We start from the raw sequence: 13,759 nt of genomic DNA on the forward strand, positions 1-13,759 counted from the left end.
TTCTGAAGGACGCCGAGGCCAGACTCATGAGTCGACTCATGCCGGTCAAAGCTGAAACGTCCAAGCGAGGGGCAACGCGGAGTGGGCTACGCTCAAGCACCTACGCACCCCCAAGAAGCCTTGGCGGTCATTAGGCTGCCATTCTTCAGGCCTCACACCCCAAAATTGGCTGTGGGGGAAGGTTCCCATCACTGAGATCGCTTCCACCGCATTCATGAAAGAGGTCCGTGGGGGAGCTACCAACGATGACTCATGCATCACCAAGAGCCTTTGTCAGAGCAGGCGAAGCGGAGAGAGATGTGTATTTGTGTGAGTGTGTGTGTATAGAGAGAAGGTAGCAGAGAGAGAGGAAAAAGCCCAAGCTTTATCTCATGAAACTGCTCTGTCTCCCCCAGGGAGAGATAACATTCAGCCAAATATGGTCAGGGTTGAACGGCATGGCTGCCCAGTGTATTTGCATGGGCTACAACTGCCGCCAGGATGCATGGAGAGATGATGGGGTGGGGGTGGTGGTGGTGGTGTGTGTATGAGTGTGTGTGAGACTGTGTGTGTGCTGGGGGGTGGGCGTTGCGCGGATTCATGCAAATGATCTAAAAATAAAAAGCGGGGTATTTAAGAAAAGTACATTAGAATGTGAGCCGCTTCATGTTGCAGCCCAGCTCCAGCTTCAGCTAATCCCGTCGACCAAACACTACAGTTTCGGATCCCGTCGAGTGGTTCTTTTGAGGGGGTTTAAGCATTACCATTCACACACACACACACTCACAGAGAAATTGAGTTTGTGTGAGCAAGTGAGCGAGCCTGCGCAGAGGCAGCATGGCTGGAATTTGCAGACACCAAATCAATTTCCCTGGACATGCGTGGCAGAGAGGACGCGCTGGCGCTCCAGCCATGTGTGTAAAATGCCACTCAGGGCAAAATGCTAGACTGCATACTCCAGTTTCCACAAAGAAAGAAGCGCTGAAGGCCCCTCAGGCAAGCAAACCGCTAGTGACCAGTCTCTCGACAAGAAACGTTGATCTTTTCACCCTCAATGCCCACGTCCACACACTTTGAATTCATGAGCGTAAGCGATTACAAGGGACCCTTCAACTTTTCAATCTCTCAATCTCTCTCTCTCTGATGTACACCACATCAATCCCAATGAAACACATCCCTGCTTGTCCTCAGTTGTTCATAAACCAGCTTTGCACATTTATCTTTCCTGCACATGTGCGGTCATCTATGCACATACGGTAAATAGAAATTAAGAGTGTTCATTTACCTTACTGTATAAACAAATTAAGGACAGACCTGAAAGGCAGGTTCTCCTTTGAACTCAGTGAGAGTCTAAACGTGTCGGGTCATGGAGTCACTAAGGTGGCCATCTTCAATGGTAACATTTTCACTCTGAACACATTATAAACACCAAGCAGGTTGCCTATAAAAATCGGCAGAGTGTGTTTGTCTACTACACTGAAGAGGCAGCTCCGCCGTATTCCATGAGGGTTTACTTGGACGGCGCCGCAGCAACTGGGCAAGCCGCTGCGCTGCTGCTCTGAGACAAGCTCCCAATCGAGATGGTGGCATCAGTCTTGGAAAATCCAAGCCTTGAATCATTAGGTGTTAGCCCCACTGGGTAAAAAAACACATTTGCAGATGAAGCCCAGGCTGCCATGATGGGATGAAACTTACTGGCATTAATACCCTGGACACTCTGTGAAACTCTCTTGTGCTCCTAGCAGCTGATGCGCTGGGTGCACCTGGAGGCATATTCGAGGCCGTAGCATAAACAGTAGCCTACTACCAGGCTTTATGCATACATTGAGGAGGCTGGAGTGCATGTGATTTCTCCCCACATTCCCACACTATAATCAGGTAGCCTGAAATGCACAGGCCTATGTTTGTCCTACTTACTAGCTTCATGTTGCAGAGCAAGACTTCAAAGCCCCACTGATAAGAGCTTAAGAATCCTCATTAGACTTGGTAGCCTATGCCAGTCTTCAGAATCACAATACATTCCAAACATTTAAAAAAGCTTTTTTTTGCCAAATTTATTAATTTGACTTTACACTGCTAAGATAGCAACAAAGCTGCAAACTATACACAGATAGGAGGCAATGTGCTACACAAAAAGCGCTACACAGTTACACTCCAGACCTCCGGTCCCAGACACAACAAAAGCAGTGCAGATAAATTACTCAACTGGAAATGGTAAGTTTGTAATTAAGGCGAGCGTCCCAGACAGTACAGCTTGTGGTCTGTCTCTCTCGTTCTCTCTCTCTCTCTCTCTCTCTCTCTCTGGCTGTGATATGATTAAAACGGTGAGTCATACACATCAGAGATATATAAACTCCAGCTTTCACAGAGGCTTCCCCTGTGATGGCCAGGCGTGTGAGGGGGATCATGTGGAACACCATGTGGGTCATCCCGCTGCACTGAAAGCCCTTTTGTTGGTGGAGGAGCGTAGAGCACCAGACACAATGCTGTCCGGGGCCGGGACGGGGGGTGCTGACCCAAAAAAAAGGCCCCTGCCGCTAACCCGACCTGGAGATATTGTTTAGATGCGTTTTGTCGACAATTATTCAAGTGACCGAACAATTTCTATCAAGACAGATCCAGAGAATGATTGGGGAAATGAAAACATGCAGGGTACTCACATCTGTTCAAGAAGTTGTCGATGCTCTTGTTCTTCCTCAGGGCGGGAAAGTCAAGGTCGTAAACTAATGCATCCAAACCATCCTGGGGAGCAGAGAGAGCATTATTAGTTCCTACATCCATACAGCTACAGTTATTAACAATTTACAAACATGATATCGACACTGGGTCTCCCGGTTTAGCATAGCTCAAAAAATTATTTTTTGGTTGTAAGAAGCAAATGTCCACTTATGTCCACGCTAAAATTGTGCTAGTCATGTAGTTATTATTAAAACAGACATGATGTAAAAAGTAATTTTTACTATTTCAAAAAGGTTATCACATAAAAGCATAACCTTGGCCTAACTCTGCCTATCTCTGCAATACCCATATATAATACAGCAATCATGTCTTTGATCACTTATTTGTTAAAACAATAGGCCAATAAACAAAACAAGTCTACTCTAAGGATAAAAGTCATAAAGTTTATCAAACGTAAAATAATTGTTTTGTTTTGTTTAATAAATGCTGTTTCAAATTGGTTATGAGACCCCAGCCATCATCTGTCTGGAGGACAGAGGCCAAAAGCCACCTGTGTATGCACAACATCCCATTAATCTAGGGATGCACGATATATCGGCGGCCGATATATTATTATGAAAAAATGAAAATATTATTATCGTTCCGATAACAGAATTCTGGCCGATAATTTGCGCCGATATTTTTTTTTGGATTTTTAAGTCCTAATATAGGCCTACGTCTGGCTACACTGAGCTAGCCTACTTGAGCTTGGTTGGCTATACTTTTTCCTCAATATAATGTCAGCGGTGTGAATGTATTTCACCACTCTAACAAAATCTGTGGATATGCGTTCATTTGGGAATCTGTCCATCTCAAAATCTTCTCGTGAATGATCCGCCATTTAACCTTAACAGAGCGGAGCTCAGCCCTATCTAGAGCCGTCTTGTGCTGGTGTGTTTGCACTTTACCGCGCTGGTCGGGGAAACAAATAAACAAACTCGTTAGTGGGACGAGTACATAAGTAGGCCTAGTTCTAAGTTGTGTTTTAGTATTATATTTGCATTACTTTAGCTTGGGTTTTGTATTATTACCTAGAAATAAGCTAACCATTTGTGCTTCAGTTCTAGACAGGTCATCATAATAAGTTATTAAAATCTTCGGGGCTAACGCCTTTCATTTCTGCTGCAGCAGGTTGTGCGCAACAGAGTAGACGGACATAAGATACAGTCTGAGGAGTTGCAGCTTTATTCAGTTACCCGCAGTTGAAACTAAACCTAAGTTTCCCTCACAAACTCTGATTTGGTCGCTATACTGTAGCTTATTCCAAGCTGAGCCGTTTATGAGCGTTTAGTCCTAAATGAAAATGATTCAAACTCTCTAGCCACTCACTCGCAATTCACTGACGTCAGGTTCACTTAAAGGAGCCACACATACTGTAGGGCTAGGCTACTGTTATGTTGTTGACTGCTGTACTATTGAGGACTATTATGAATTCTGTCCATCATTTGGTGGTAGGTAAAATTACTGCAATAAAAATTATGCTTATTAAATGCTTTCCCCAAATCACTTTATCGGTTATCGTATCGGTATTGGCCACAACAAACCAATAAATATCGGTTATCGTTATCGGCCCATCTCTACATTAATCATTTACAGACACAGGGCTCTGAAGACTTAAGCATCATTACAGAGTTCCACAGCAGAAGCGAAAATGTAACAGAAAGACGATCATAATAGGCTGATAACCACAACAAATTCAGCCAACATCTTGCACATAGTGCCATCAATAAATGCAAGACAGAGATGTCTTCAACTTGTGATCCTTTTTTGATAGTAATGACTCGCAGACAAACACAAATGCTGACAAGTCTCTTTCTAGAACACTTAGGCCTACTCATGTCCCAATTTTCAAAGGAGAAAGTGGGAAAAATTTTCAAACGGCAAAAGTGAATTAGTGGAAGCACCAGCATGCCCAAATGATCAAACAAATCCTCGATTACATTACAGTCTTTGGAGCTTTGGGTCTCTGGGTTAGAAATCCCTTGGTAGAGGCTTAGGCGCAGGCCGGCTCAGTCTTGTTTAGATCCAAAGCTAAACTTCAGTGGCACTGTAAACATTTGTAATTCTCTAAACTGACTTTGACCTGATGAGGGATTTCTGCATATTTTGCATTACATCACCAGCAGGGCAGTTCAGTGAAACAGTGTAATCTGAGGAATCCCACCAAATAACAGTGTGCACTACATACTCAATGATAAAACAAATAAACACACAGACACTGACAATTAAGAATAAAGAAAGTATACTAGCATCTCAAATACTGTTGCAAGAGGCTCAAACTATAGACTAGTATCCACATGATGAACCAAATTCGACAATTCATGCAAAATGTAAAATCAAGTTTCTAGGCCAAGTATACTTGCGTATACAAGGAATTTGATCTCTGCATTTATCCCATCCGTGAATTAATGAACACACATTGAACACACAGTGAGGTAAAGCACACACTAACCCGGCGCAGTGAGCTGCCTGCTACCGCGGAGCTCGGGGAGCAGTGAGGGGTTAGGTGCCTTGCTCAAGGGCACTTCAGCCGTGCCTACTGGTTGGGGATTTACAGGCAACCCTTCGGCTCCAAGTCTGAAGCCCCAACCAGTAGGCCACAACTGCCCCAAAAACACACACTACCATAGTAGTGCCATAACCTAAAGCAGAAATAGAACTGGATTCATGATTACAAAGCCAGAACAGATAGGCCGTGGTAGCTGGAGGAGTGGGAGGAAGGCGGCCTACTTTTTAACTGAGGGATTAGGACAAGTGTTCTCTTCAGCTCTGTTCCCCAAGTGCCATTACCAACTGTGTTTCACTCTGGGTTACGAAAATACACAGCTACACCAAATCATGCCCTTATTCACCATTTTGTCCAATCTGAGCAGTTTTCCCCTACCTCGGCTAGCGCTCATTTAATCAACCTTAAAACAGTCATAATGTCATCGGTTATGGTCACGCATAACACACTCAACCATATCTTTCATCTTTTCATTCATAACACACTCAAAATGTAGCATTTTGGCTGATATGTTGTCCCTCAAAACACAACAATGTGTAATTGTACTTCTACATGTGGTTAGACAACCTGGTCCAAACAAGCCCTGGAATTCCCAAGATTCACTCTGATAAGATATCAGAGGCCTAAATGTCAATCTGATTGTTTTGCAAGGGACAGTCCCCTCTTGCACAGCAGCACAGGAAAATACTGAACATTCCAAAGTGTCTGCATAACCACGAAGACTGTAAGAGGATAGCATGTTCAAACAATTTATTAGCCTAGCACAATTATAAATGATTTTTTAAGGGAAAGCTAGACTGTCAACAGTGAGTCAACAGCTGTACAGCAGCTCAACTCAAGTGTTGAGTCTGAGCTAATGTGAGCAGATTCCTCCAGTTCCACCCTCTCAGCTAGTAGTGCTTGAGTGGCATCTGAGCAGCAAACATATTAAGAGGTGAGCGATGGGAGATGTGACCAGGCTGCAGCATGAGTGACATCAGCAAGATTTAAACTAATCTACTGTAATCCCGGGTTGTCTCACACAAGCAGGGCATTTAGTCAGAGTCAGTGATTTAGAGTGGAGAGCCGTGCTTATTTGTTGGCCTACACATGGGACTACACATAGCTCTTCAGGAATACTCTAGGTGCCCAAATAATTGTCATTGTATATCATATGATTTACGCCAGCCTTTGTGAAACTTCTTTGACCTGAGGCCCGGTCATGTCAGATCCACATGGTCCCCTGATGATGTTTGCATGAGAAAAACTTCCCAAAACAATGGCAGAAGTGATATGAGTAGGGACATCATCCGCAAATTAGGCAAATTAAGATATTAAAGGAAAATTCCGTTTTTTTAGCACTTTAAGGCCCTTTTCTGGTTTGTTTTGGATGAACTAGAGTGGTGGACACCGACATTTTGACGATTGGTCCTGACTTTTCTGACTCGTTTTGAATCACCTCAGACTGCTCAGGGTGGCTGCCAACAGGCATAGTGTAGTAGGCTACTCAAACATATCCAAAAACAACCCTTAACGTTCGTTTTCAAAACTGTGCAACTCACCGAGTGGTTAGTGGTGTTCGTTGATGTTCCAAAACAAGTAGCGTAGCGAAATACAGTTTCTGTCGTGTTTTATTTGGCATTTTGTAAAATCCCATTGATTTCTGTTGGAAGACTCATTGCAATGCCCAATGCTATACAGGTATTTTTCTACATTGTTAGTTATAAATAGCTTGGATGAAAAGATATTCAGTCTGCGATTTCTGCAGGTTGTGCAAAACAAACATGAAAGTGAGTGGTATTTACACCCACTCGATCAATTTGTTTCCTAGCCTAAAGAAGACATTGCTGTCGTTTCTCTATCGTCATTGTGTTAAACCCGCTTGGTCTCCGCAAAACTGTAACGGAAGCAGGAGAGAAAGATGTACAGGTTTCCAGCCTGAGCTGCAGGGCGAAACCAAATCGCCGGCAGATCGGGTTGGGTTTACCCAGTCTAGATGAAGGAATAACGGCGACGAAGTTGAGGCGAGACGGGCGATAACGAAGGCAGCCAACTAGGAGGACCCGACGGTAATTGTAAAGCAATTTACAAAAGATTCACTGAACAAAAATGCTGATGTGAAAATGGTTCTGTTATTTTTTTTAATGAAAGTATTTCTTTCCTCAATTCCCTCCTTCTTAAAACTCCCGAAGTGATTCTAACAATTAATTTTCAATTTCATTGACCACAAAGTCCATCTTGTACCCATGTCCGTGCACACGCCGATGCCAACTCCAGAGGGCAAAATGAAATAGTGGAGGCAGCGCTGTGAAACAACCGGTGAATCAGCAGCAGAGGCCGGACTGACAGCTAGCGAATCCTTTCAGGACTCTCAGTGCTAACAAAGGCAGGGCCCTTGCCACAGCACAGCACAGCACAGCACAGCGCAGGGCAGGGCAGGGCAGGGCAGGGCAGGGCAGGGAGTGCCCTGCTGCAAACATGGCCACTTTAGAGAGTGAGAGAGAAAGAGCAGGATGGGAAGAAAAAGAACCATTGGAGAAGGAGAGGCAGGCAGGGAGGGGGAGAGCAAGAGAGAGAGTGTGGGGGAGGGACTTGTGAGATGGATGAGTAAGGCAGTATAGTCCACATCCACCCTCAGAGCTTCTCTCTCTCACACACACACACAGAAGATTAACGAGAAATATCTTGAGCCACATTAATATCTGAGGACAGAATTAGCCACATCCATATTTCAGGAATGGCAAAAGAACAAGGGAAGCAAATCTGGTTTGCTGGGAAAGGGCAGTTATAGCCAAACAGCAGTCTTCAGTTTTAAAAAACCTCTGCCTCCAGCTCTCCCTCTCTCCAACAACCCCTCTCTCTCTCTCTCTGAGTCCAGGATGGTAATCACACAGCTCCATGCTCAGCAATGCACGTTTGCATAACTTCCTGCCGCAGAGAACTCTGGACAGCCACAGTCACATTCCACAGCAGGACGGTACACGTCAGAGTGCTATTTTAAGAATGTGGCCAAACAAGCTCTCGACAAAGTGATGGGGGGTTGGGTGGGGGTAGGGGTGGGGGGGTGGAGAAGGGCCAAGTACAAAGTCACAAAGCAAATCTTCTTCTCAATTAGCACTCATGAGTCAAGATGTAACATTACTGTGAGGGACAGAGGAAAAGGAAAGCCAAAGTCAGACAAACGAAAGTGAGAGAGGGAAGCGAGAGGAAAGTCACAGGAGAGGAGAGGAGAGGAGAGGAGAGAGGTGCAGGCTCGACCGATGGGCCACGGCCGAGGAGAGCAGTCTCAGAGGGCCAGGGTTAGGAATGAGACCAGCGTCCAAAAAAAGGGCCGACAGCTCGACCATGGCAAAAGCAAAAACAAATAAGTCCTCATTCTTCATCTGGTTTTCGGCATGTCGACTACCGCACTACGCGCAAACACAATGGCTTTTTTGTGAACTTGGAGCATGATGGCACAAACGTACATTAGTGCTCATGATGGCTTCATTGATAGTCAAAGAGAAGACGCCAGAAAAATATGGGATTGAAACAAATAAATAACCAATGCGTTCACCAAATACTGCAAGGTAGAAAACTAAATTGATTGTATGTAGAGGGCTTTTTTTCTATCCTTCCGGTCAGCTCAGAGAGACATTTAAAAAGCTGATCTTATTGAATCTTAGTATTAAGCTAATTTGATTTTATCGCATCCTGGAGACTTCTCTATAATGCAGCATGTAGTTCATACATAACTGAGGTGCACACACTCAAAACTAGTTTCTACATTGGCCTGTTAGATGCCAGGACCTAGGAAGAAACGCTTCACTGACTTGTCACTTCAATCAAATCAATAATCTCTCTCTCTCTCTCTATCTCTAGCAAGATTCATCCCTGAGGGCTGATCCAAGTTCTAAACGGTGATCTGAAGCATTACCGTTCCCATCCTCCCTGCTGTGTCACATTCCGGCCCTTTATTTTCCAAATTCTTCTCTGGCAATTACCTCAAAGTTCCCAATGTGGCTCAATAACTATGTCAACCTGAGGAGGGGAGGGGAGGGGAGGGGGACATTTCTCTTCATTTGTGGTGAGAAGTTCTGCATGGCTACTGTCTAGAGAATATGTTACAGAGCAGTTACACAAATCTGGGACTTGTTTCATCATTTCCTCAAGAGTCAGTGCAGTGCTTATGAGCCTTCCTGCTGTATCTGACTCATGTTTGAATGGCGGTGTTTTTAAAAAGCGCAATATGCTTCATCTTTGTGGTATCCTATAATCTGATGCCTACAGAAGACATCCATACAAGGAGCCACCCGAGAGACTGATTTTACAGTATCAGTTATTAACAGCTACGAACAGTTTTAAATTAACTTTGCCCAAATTACATTATAACTGTCACTGAAGGGATGCCAACACAGTCATTGGACCTCAATCAGAACATTTTAGCACAAAGCTTTTTGTGATCATATTAAGAGGAGCAAAAAAAAAAAAAGACCAAAAATGTGTAATAAAAACAAAGGCTGCTCGTTGCTGTTGTGTATTTTGTGATTAGCAGAGCCGGGTCACAGACTGGCTTTAATCTGTCTAGCGCTCCAAGCAGAAGGTGCTGTCTGCCGGGGAGCAGATGGGAGCTCACGCTGAGGCCCGGAGCACGCCGCCACCCCTCAGCTCTTCCAGGGGGGGGGGGCCCCCCCTCCCAACCTCCGCATGACACAAGCAAATTTCATTTCCATTTCTCAAGAGGTGGAAAGAGATGCAGTGGTGTTGCACTGAACATACAACTAAGCACAATGAGTCTGCTCTAATCGCCTGAGCCCAACTTTGCTTCAGGTAAGCAGGAAAAACCGCAAGACTGAGTCAAAGAGGACACAAAGCCACAATGTTTTAATTGAAACTTCAGGGCAGTGCAAGACCTTCAGGAAACCTGAAATCAAGTGAGAAAAGTCCAAGTCCGGTGCACCATACCTTTTAAACTCGGCTGGATAATCAACACGTTACACTTCTGGCACTGTGCTGTGATAAGTAGCTACAAGTCATTCTCACTCCTGAGTCTACTGCACAATCATTAGCTAAAACACATTGTTTAGTGGGCCTATTTAATGCAAGTATTTTTGCTGATGTTGCTATGAGTGGCAAAGAGGTTTAGTTATTAGAAAAGCACATGCAAATCGGTCCCTTTTTCATTCAAGTGGCACTCAGAAGTACATAGAAAAACAAGAAATCTGGCTGCTGACATAAAAACACAGCAATTATTTTTATTAAACCTTGGGAAAAAATCCATACAACCACTTTTTCCAGCCATCCTCGGTTTAAGTTGAAACTTTCCATGGGCGACCTGACCACATCATTGCTTTCCAGATGACTGGCAACGTCGGCAAGGCAGGGAGGCCTCTGAGGAGCGGTACCTCTCGTTTCCTATCACCACCTCCAGCTCATGGGCAACCAGACTTGGGCACCACAGCTATTCCTACATTCAAAAGTGCTCACTTAGCATCCTAAATTAAGCACAAAGGTTTGTCTTCCTGCAGTGGATAAGCTCACAGTGTGCATCCAAATAAATAACTAAATGCAAAATAAATAGATAAAAGGTGCTATCTTGTGTCAATGTACAACTTTTGAATTATAAACCTAATACTCATTGAGGTAGTGCTCTACTTAGTAAATAAGCTGCAGCGTTATCACATCCATGGCTGCGTGGGAACTGTCACGCCTGCATGGGAACTTGTCGCCTGCTCACCTCTGGGGACCGAGTGAGTACGAGGCCTAATCCAGTGGAATAAAGGCCAGTGACATCTAATGAACCCCAGCAGCATCAAACATGCATTCCATCTCCTTACGAGGACCCAGAGAGAGAAAACCAGTGTCACAATTGCTCTCATGTCAAAACATAATTGACTCAAACAGACTTGGATTCATGAGTTTCCGGCTGGGCTGAAATCCAGAGCAAACCTTTTGACCATGTACTTCATTGACAAACCTCCAGAACTCCCATCAGAGAGAAAGAGACAGAGATGACCCAGCAGAGAACATGCCCATGACTAACATGACCAAACATGCCATGATGATCTGCATCTAGAGCAAGAGGTACAATCACATCTCCAGAGAGGAGAATGCTCTGTGTATAAGGTAAGGCATACGTCATGACAACCAATCAGCCATGTTTTCAATGACTCACATCAACCCATTCTCTGCCAATTACTTTTGAAACCTTTCGTAAAGAAACCAATATGATTCCTTTAAGTACATGATGAGCAATTTTCCTCACATACTGGGATGAATGACCAGTAGCTGAAAAGCCTTCACATATACCGGACAGGCTCATACGGACAGGGGTCTGGTGCAGGGGTCTATCATCTGAGGAGCACGGGAAACTACACATAGCTCTGTTCATTGTTGGCAATGGACCTGCAAATGAAAACGAGCCCAGAGGTAGTGAAACAGCTGAGCAGTGCAGTTTGGAGAGGATGGCTGGGATCTGACGGGACAAAGGGGGCAGATGCGTCGCTAAGAGCCCTGGCAGAGGGTGGCTCGCTCTCATTGACATCTCCGCTCACACACAACTGACGGGCCGCTACTGGTGGACACGGGACCTCCGAGTGCCACATCAGCTGTAGACTATCTGTCCATCTCTAGTCACTGGCTGAAAATAGATAAAAATGAAAAGCAAAACATGGGCTTGCACGAGAAAGTCAACATGCTAGCTTTCTGAAAGGATTGGGCGATCCCTGATCTTGAAACACATCTCTGAAAGTGATCACCAAAGCCAGATGCATCTGTTAAGAATTGAACTTCCCGGCTACTGATAAGAAACTCAAGATCAGCAGCCAAGATCACAGTCCACTTTAGTCGATGAAGTAGCCTAGAATTCTTATTCAACCTCTGTAGCTACCATGTATGCCTACACTTGCTCACCCAGTGTGCACCATCACTTGCTTTATGACATTGAAATAACAAACTAGCATGGCTATATGAAAGCATAATGTAGCCTATATGCTCTGTAAACAAAGCCTTCTATTTGAGCAATTCTTCCAACCACAAAGCCAGAAAATCTTTCGGTGCATTCCCTCTCAAAGGCAGGGATGTAAAGCAGTGCGGCTTGCTGGCTGCACACAACAGATAAGACGCTCTCCAACGGGTATATCTGGACAGAGGATAAGGCTGAGTGTTTGTCACTCTTTGCAGAATGGCATACAGTGGTCATTTGTCAACATAACTAGACATGGCCTAGCCTCCTGGGAGCATAAAATGTGGGCTAGTACGCTTTGTTTAGTCATTCGCCAAACAGAGTTCTCCTCTGCCCTGCTTCACATGGAAATGGACATGCCATAAATTAACAAAAGCACAGAGACAAGTAAAAACACCTCCACTTAAATAATAATTAATAAGGAGGATACTCAGTACTGTAAGAAAAAAGGGCTCAGGTTTGTTGTAGCACACAATTAATAACACATTATCAAACCTCCACAACCCTATGCTCCAGGCTATCTCTTCTGGAATCTTTTTAGGACTTTGAATCACTGCAAACCTCCTAAATGATGAAATTGAGTGGTCATCTTAAAATCCAGTGGTCGTCTACTCAAATGGAAACTCCTCAGGACTTTAATAACAGAATGTGACAGAAGGCAGATTAAAAAACATATAGTATATACAATGACAACATGAGCCTTGGGGTTGCAGGTCTCACTTCAAGGTGAATACTAGCTTATATCAACACACAAATGAGATGACTTTAAGAGTTTTGGGTTGATTAGCTTTACAGCATTGGCCTGTAGAAATTCTTGCCATGATATAGGCCTAGGGGTATTATTGCTCTGTCCAGGTTCAAAGACCCTTTACAAAATGGTCACACCGATGGTCTGTGTGTGATCACAACCACAGACCCAATAAATGCCACCCAACCATATACTCCACGCTTCACCTCTACACTCTACTCTCACAGCTCTGATTAGTGTTGTTTTCTTTATTGGTCCTCGTCACCTCAGAGCCATAGTGTTTTATTCTTTGGTCATAAAGAATGACTGGGACACACAAACAGCACTGCCAGCAAGGCCGAGACAAGAGGTTATTTGATTAGCACGGAATTTTATTAAGTAGTGGGTGGAGCAGCAGGGTGGTGGTGCTAAGGGCTGAGCAAAGGCCTCCATTCATCGATCTGACGAGACTTCTGAAGGGAAAAAACAACACCCTTGTGTTCGGCTGCCTGCTATATAGTACCCACAGATCATTAGTATTCATGTTTGGGCTGTGTGCATGATTAGGTGAGGGCAAGTTCCCAGGCAGAAGCGAGCGTCACATTCCACCGCTGGTTAACTCAGCTAGTTTGAGAAGAGAAGTAAGAGGAAATGGAGGGGAAAAGCTGACACAAAATGTTTATGTCATATGGATATTCCATATAGTCATAAGAGTACAGACTCCCATAGACAATGATTCAAGTGTACTGCCCAGCTTACTCTTTAGGACGACTACCATCAGGATATTTATGTGAACTAATATTTTTTGCCCAATAAGCAAGCTGCGTTTAAGGACCTGCAATAATGTGCTGGATTCATCCTCAAGAAGGAAGTATACATGACAGATGATAATAGTCATGTGTCTTTT

The 13,759-nt window shown here is 44.2% G+C and overlaps 1 protein-coding gene across 2 annotated transcripts in view; it reads right to left on the reverse strand.

Moving 5' to 3' along the window:
* The window catches only part of rock1 (Rho-associated, coiled-coil containing protein kinase 1), a 38,235-nt gene that overhangs the window by 22,026 nt on the left and 2,450 nt on the right, over nt 1-13,759 (reverse strand). For both annotated transcript variants that reach the window (XM_042094070.1, XM_042094064.1), the window contains exon 2: nt 2,640-2,721. In XM_042094070.1, coding sequence (XP_041950004.1) covers nt 2,640-2,721 — 82 coding nt within the window. The remainder of the gene's footprint in view (nt 1-2,639; nt 2,722-13,759) is intronic.

This window comes from Alosa sapidissima, chromosome 1 (genome assembly GCF_018492685.1).
Source record: "Alosa sapidissima isolate fAloSap1 chromosome 1, fAloSap1.pri, whole genome shotgun sequence".
NCBI lineage: Eukaryota > Metazoa > Chordata > Actinopteri > Clupeiformes > Clupeidae > Alosa > Alosa sapidissima.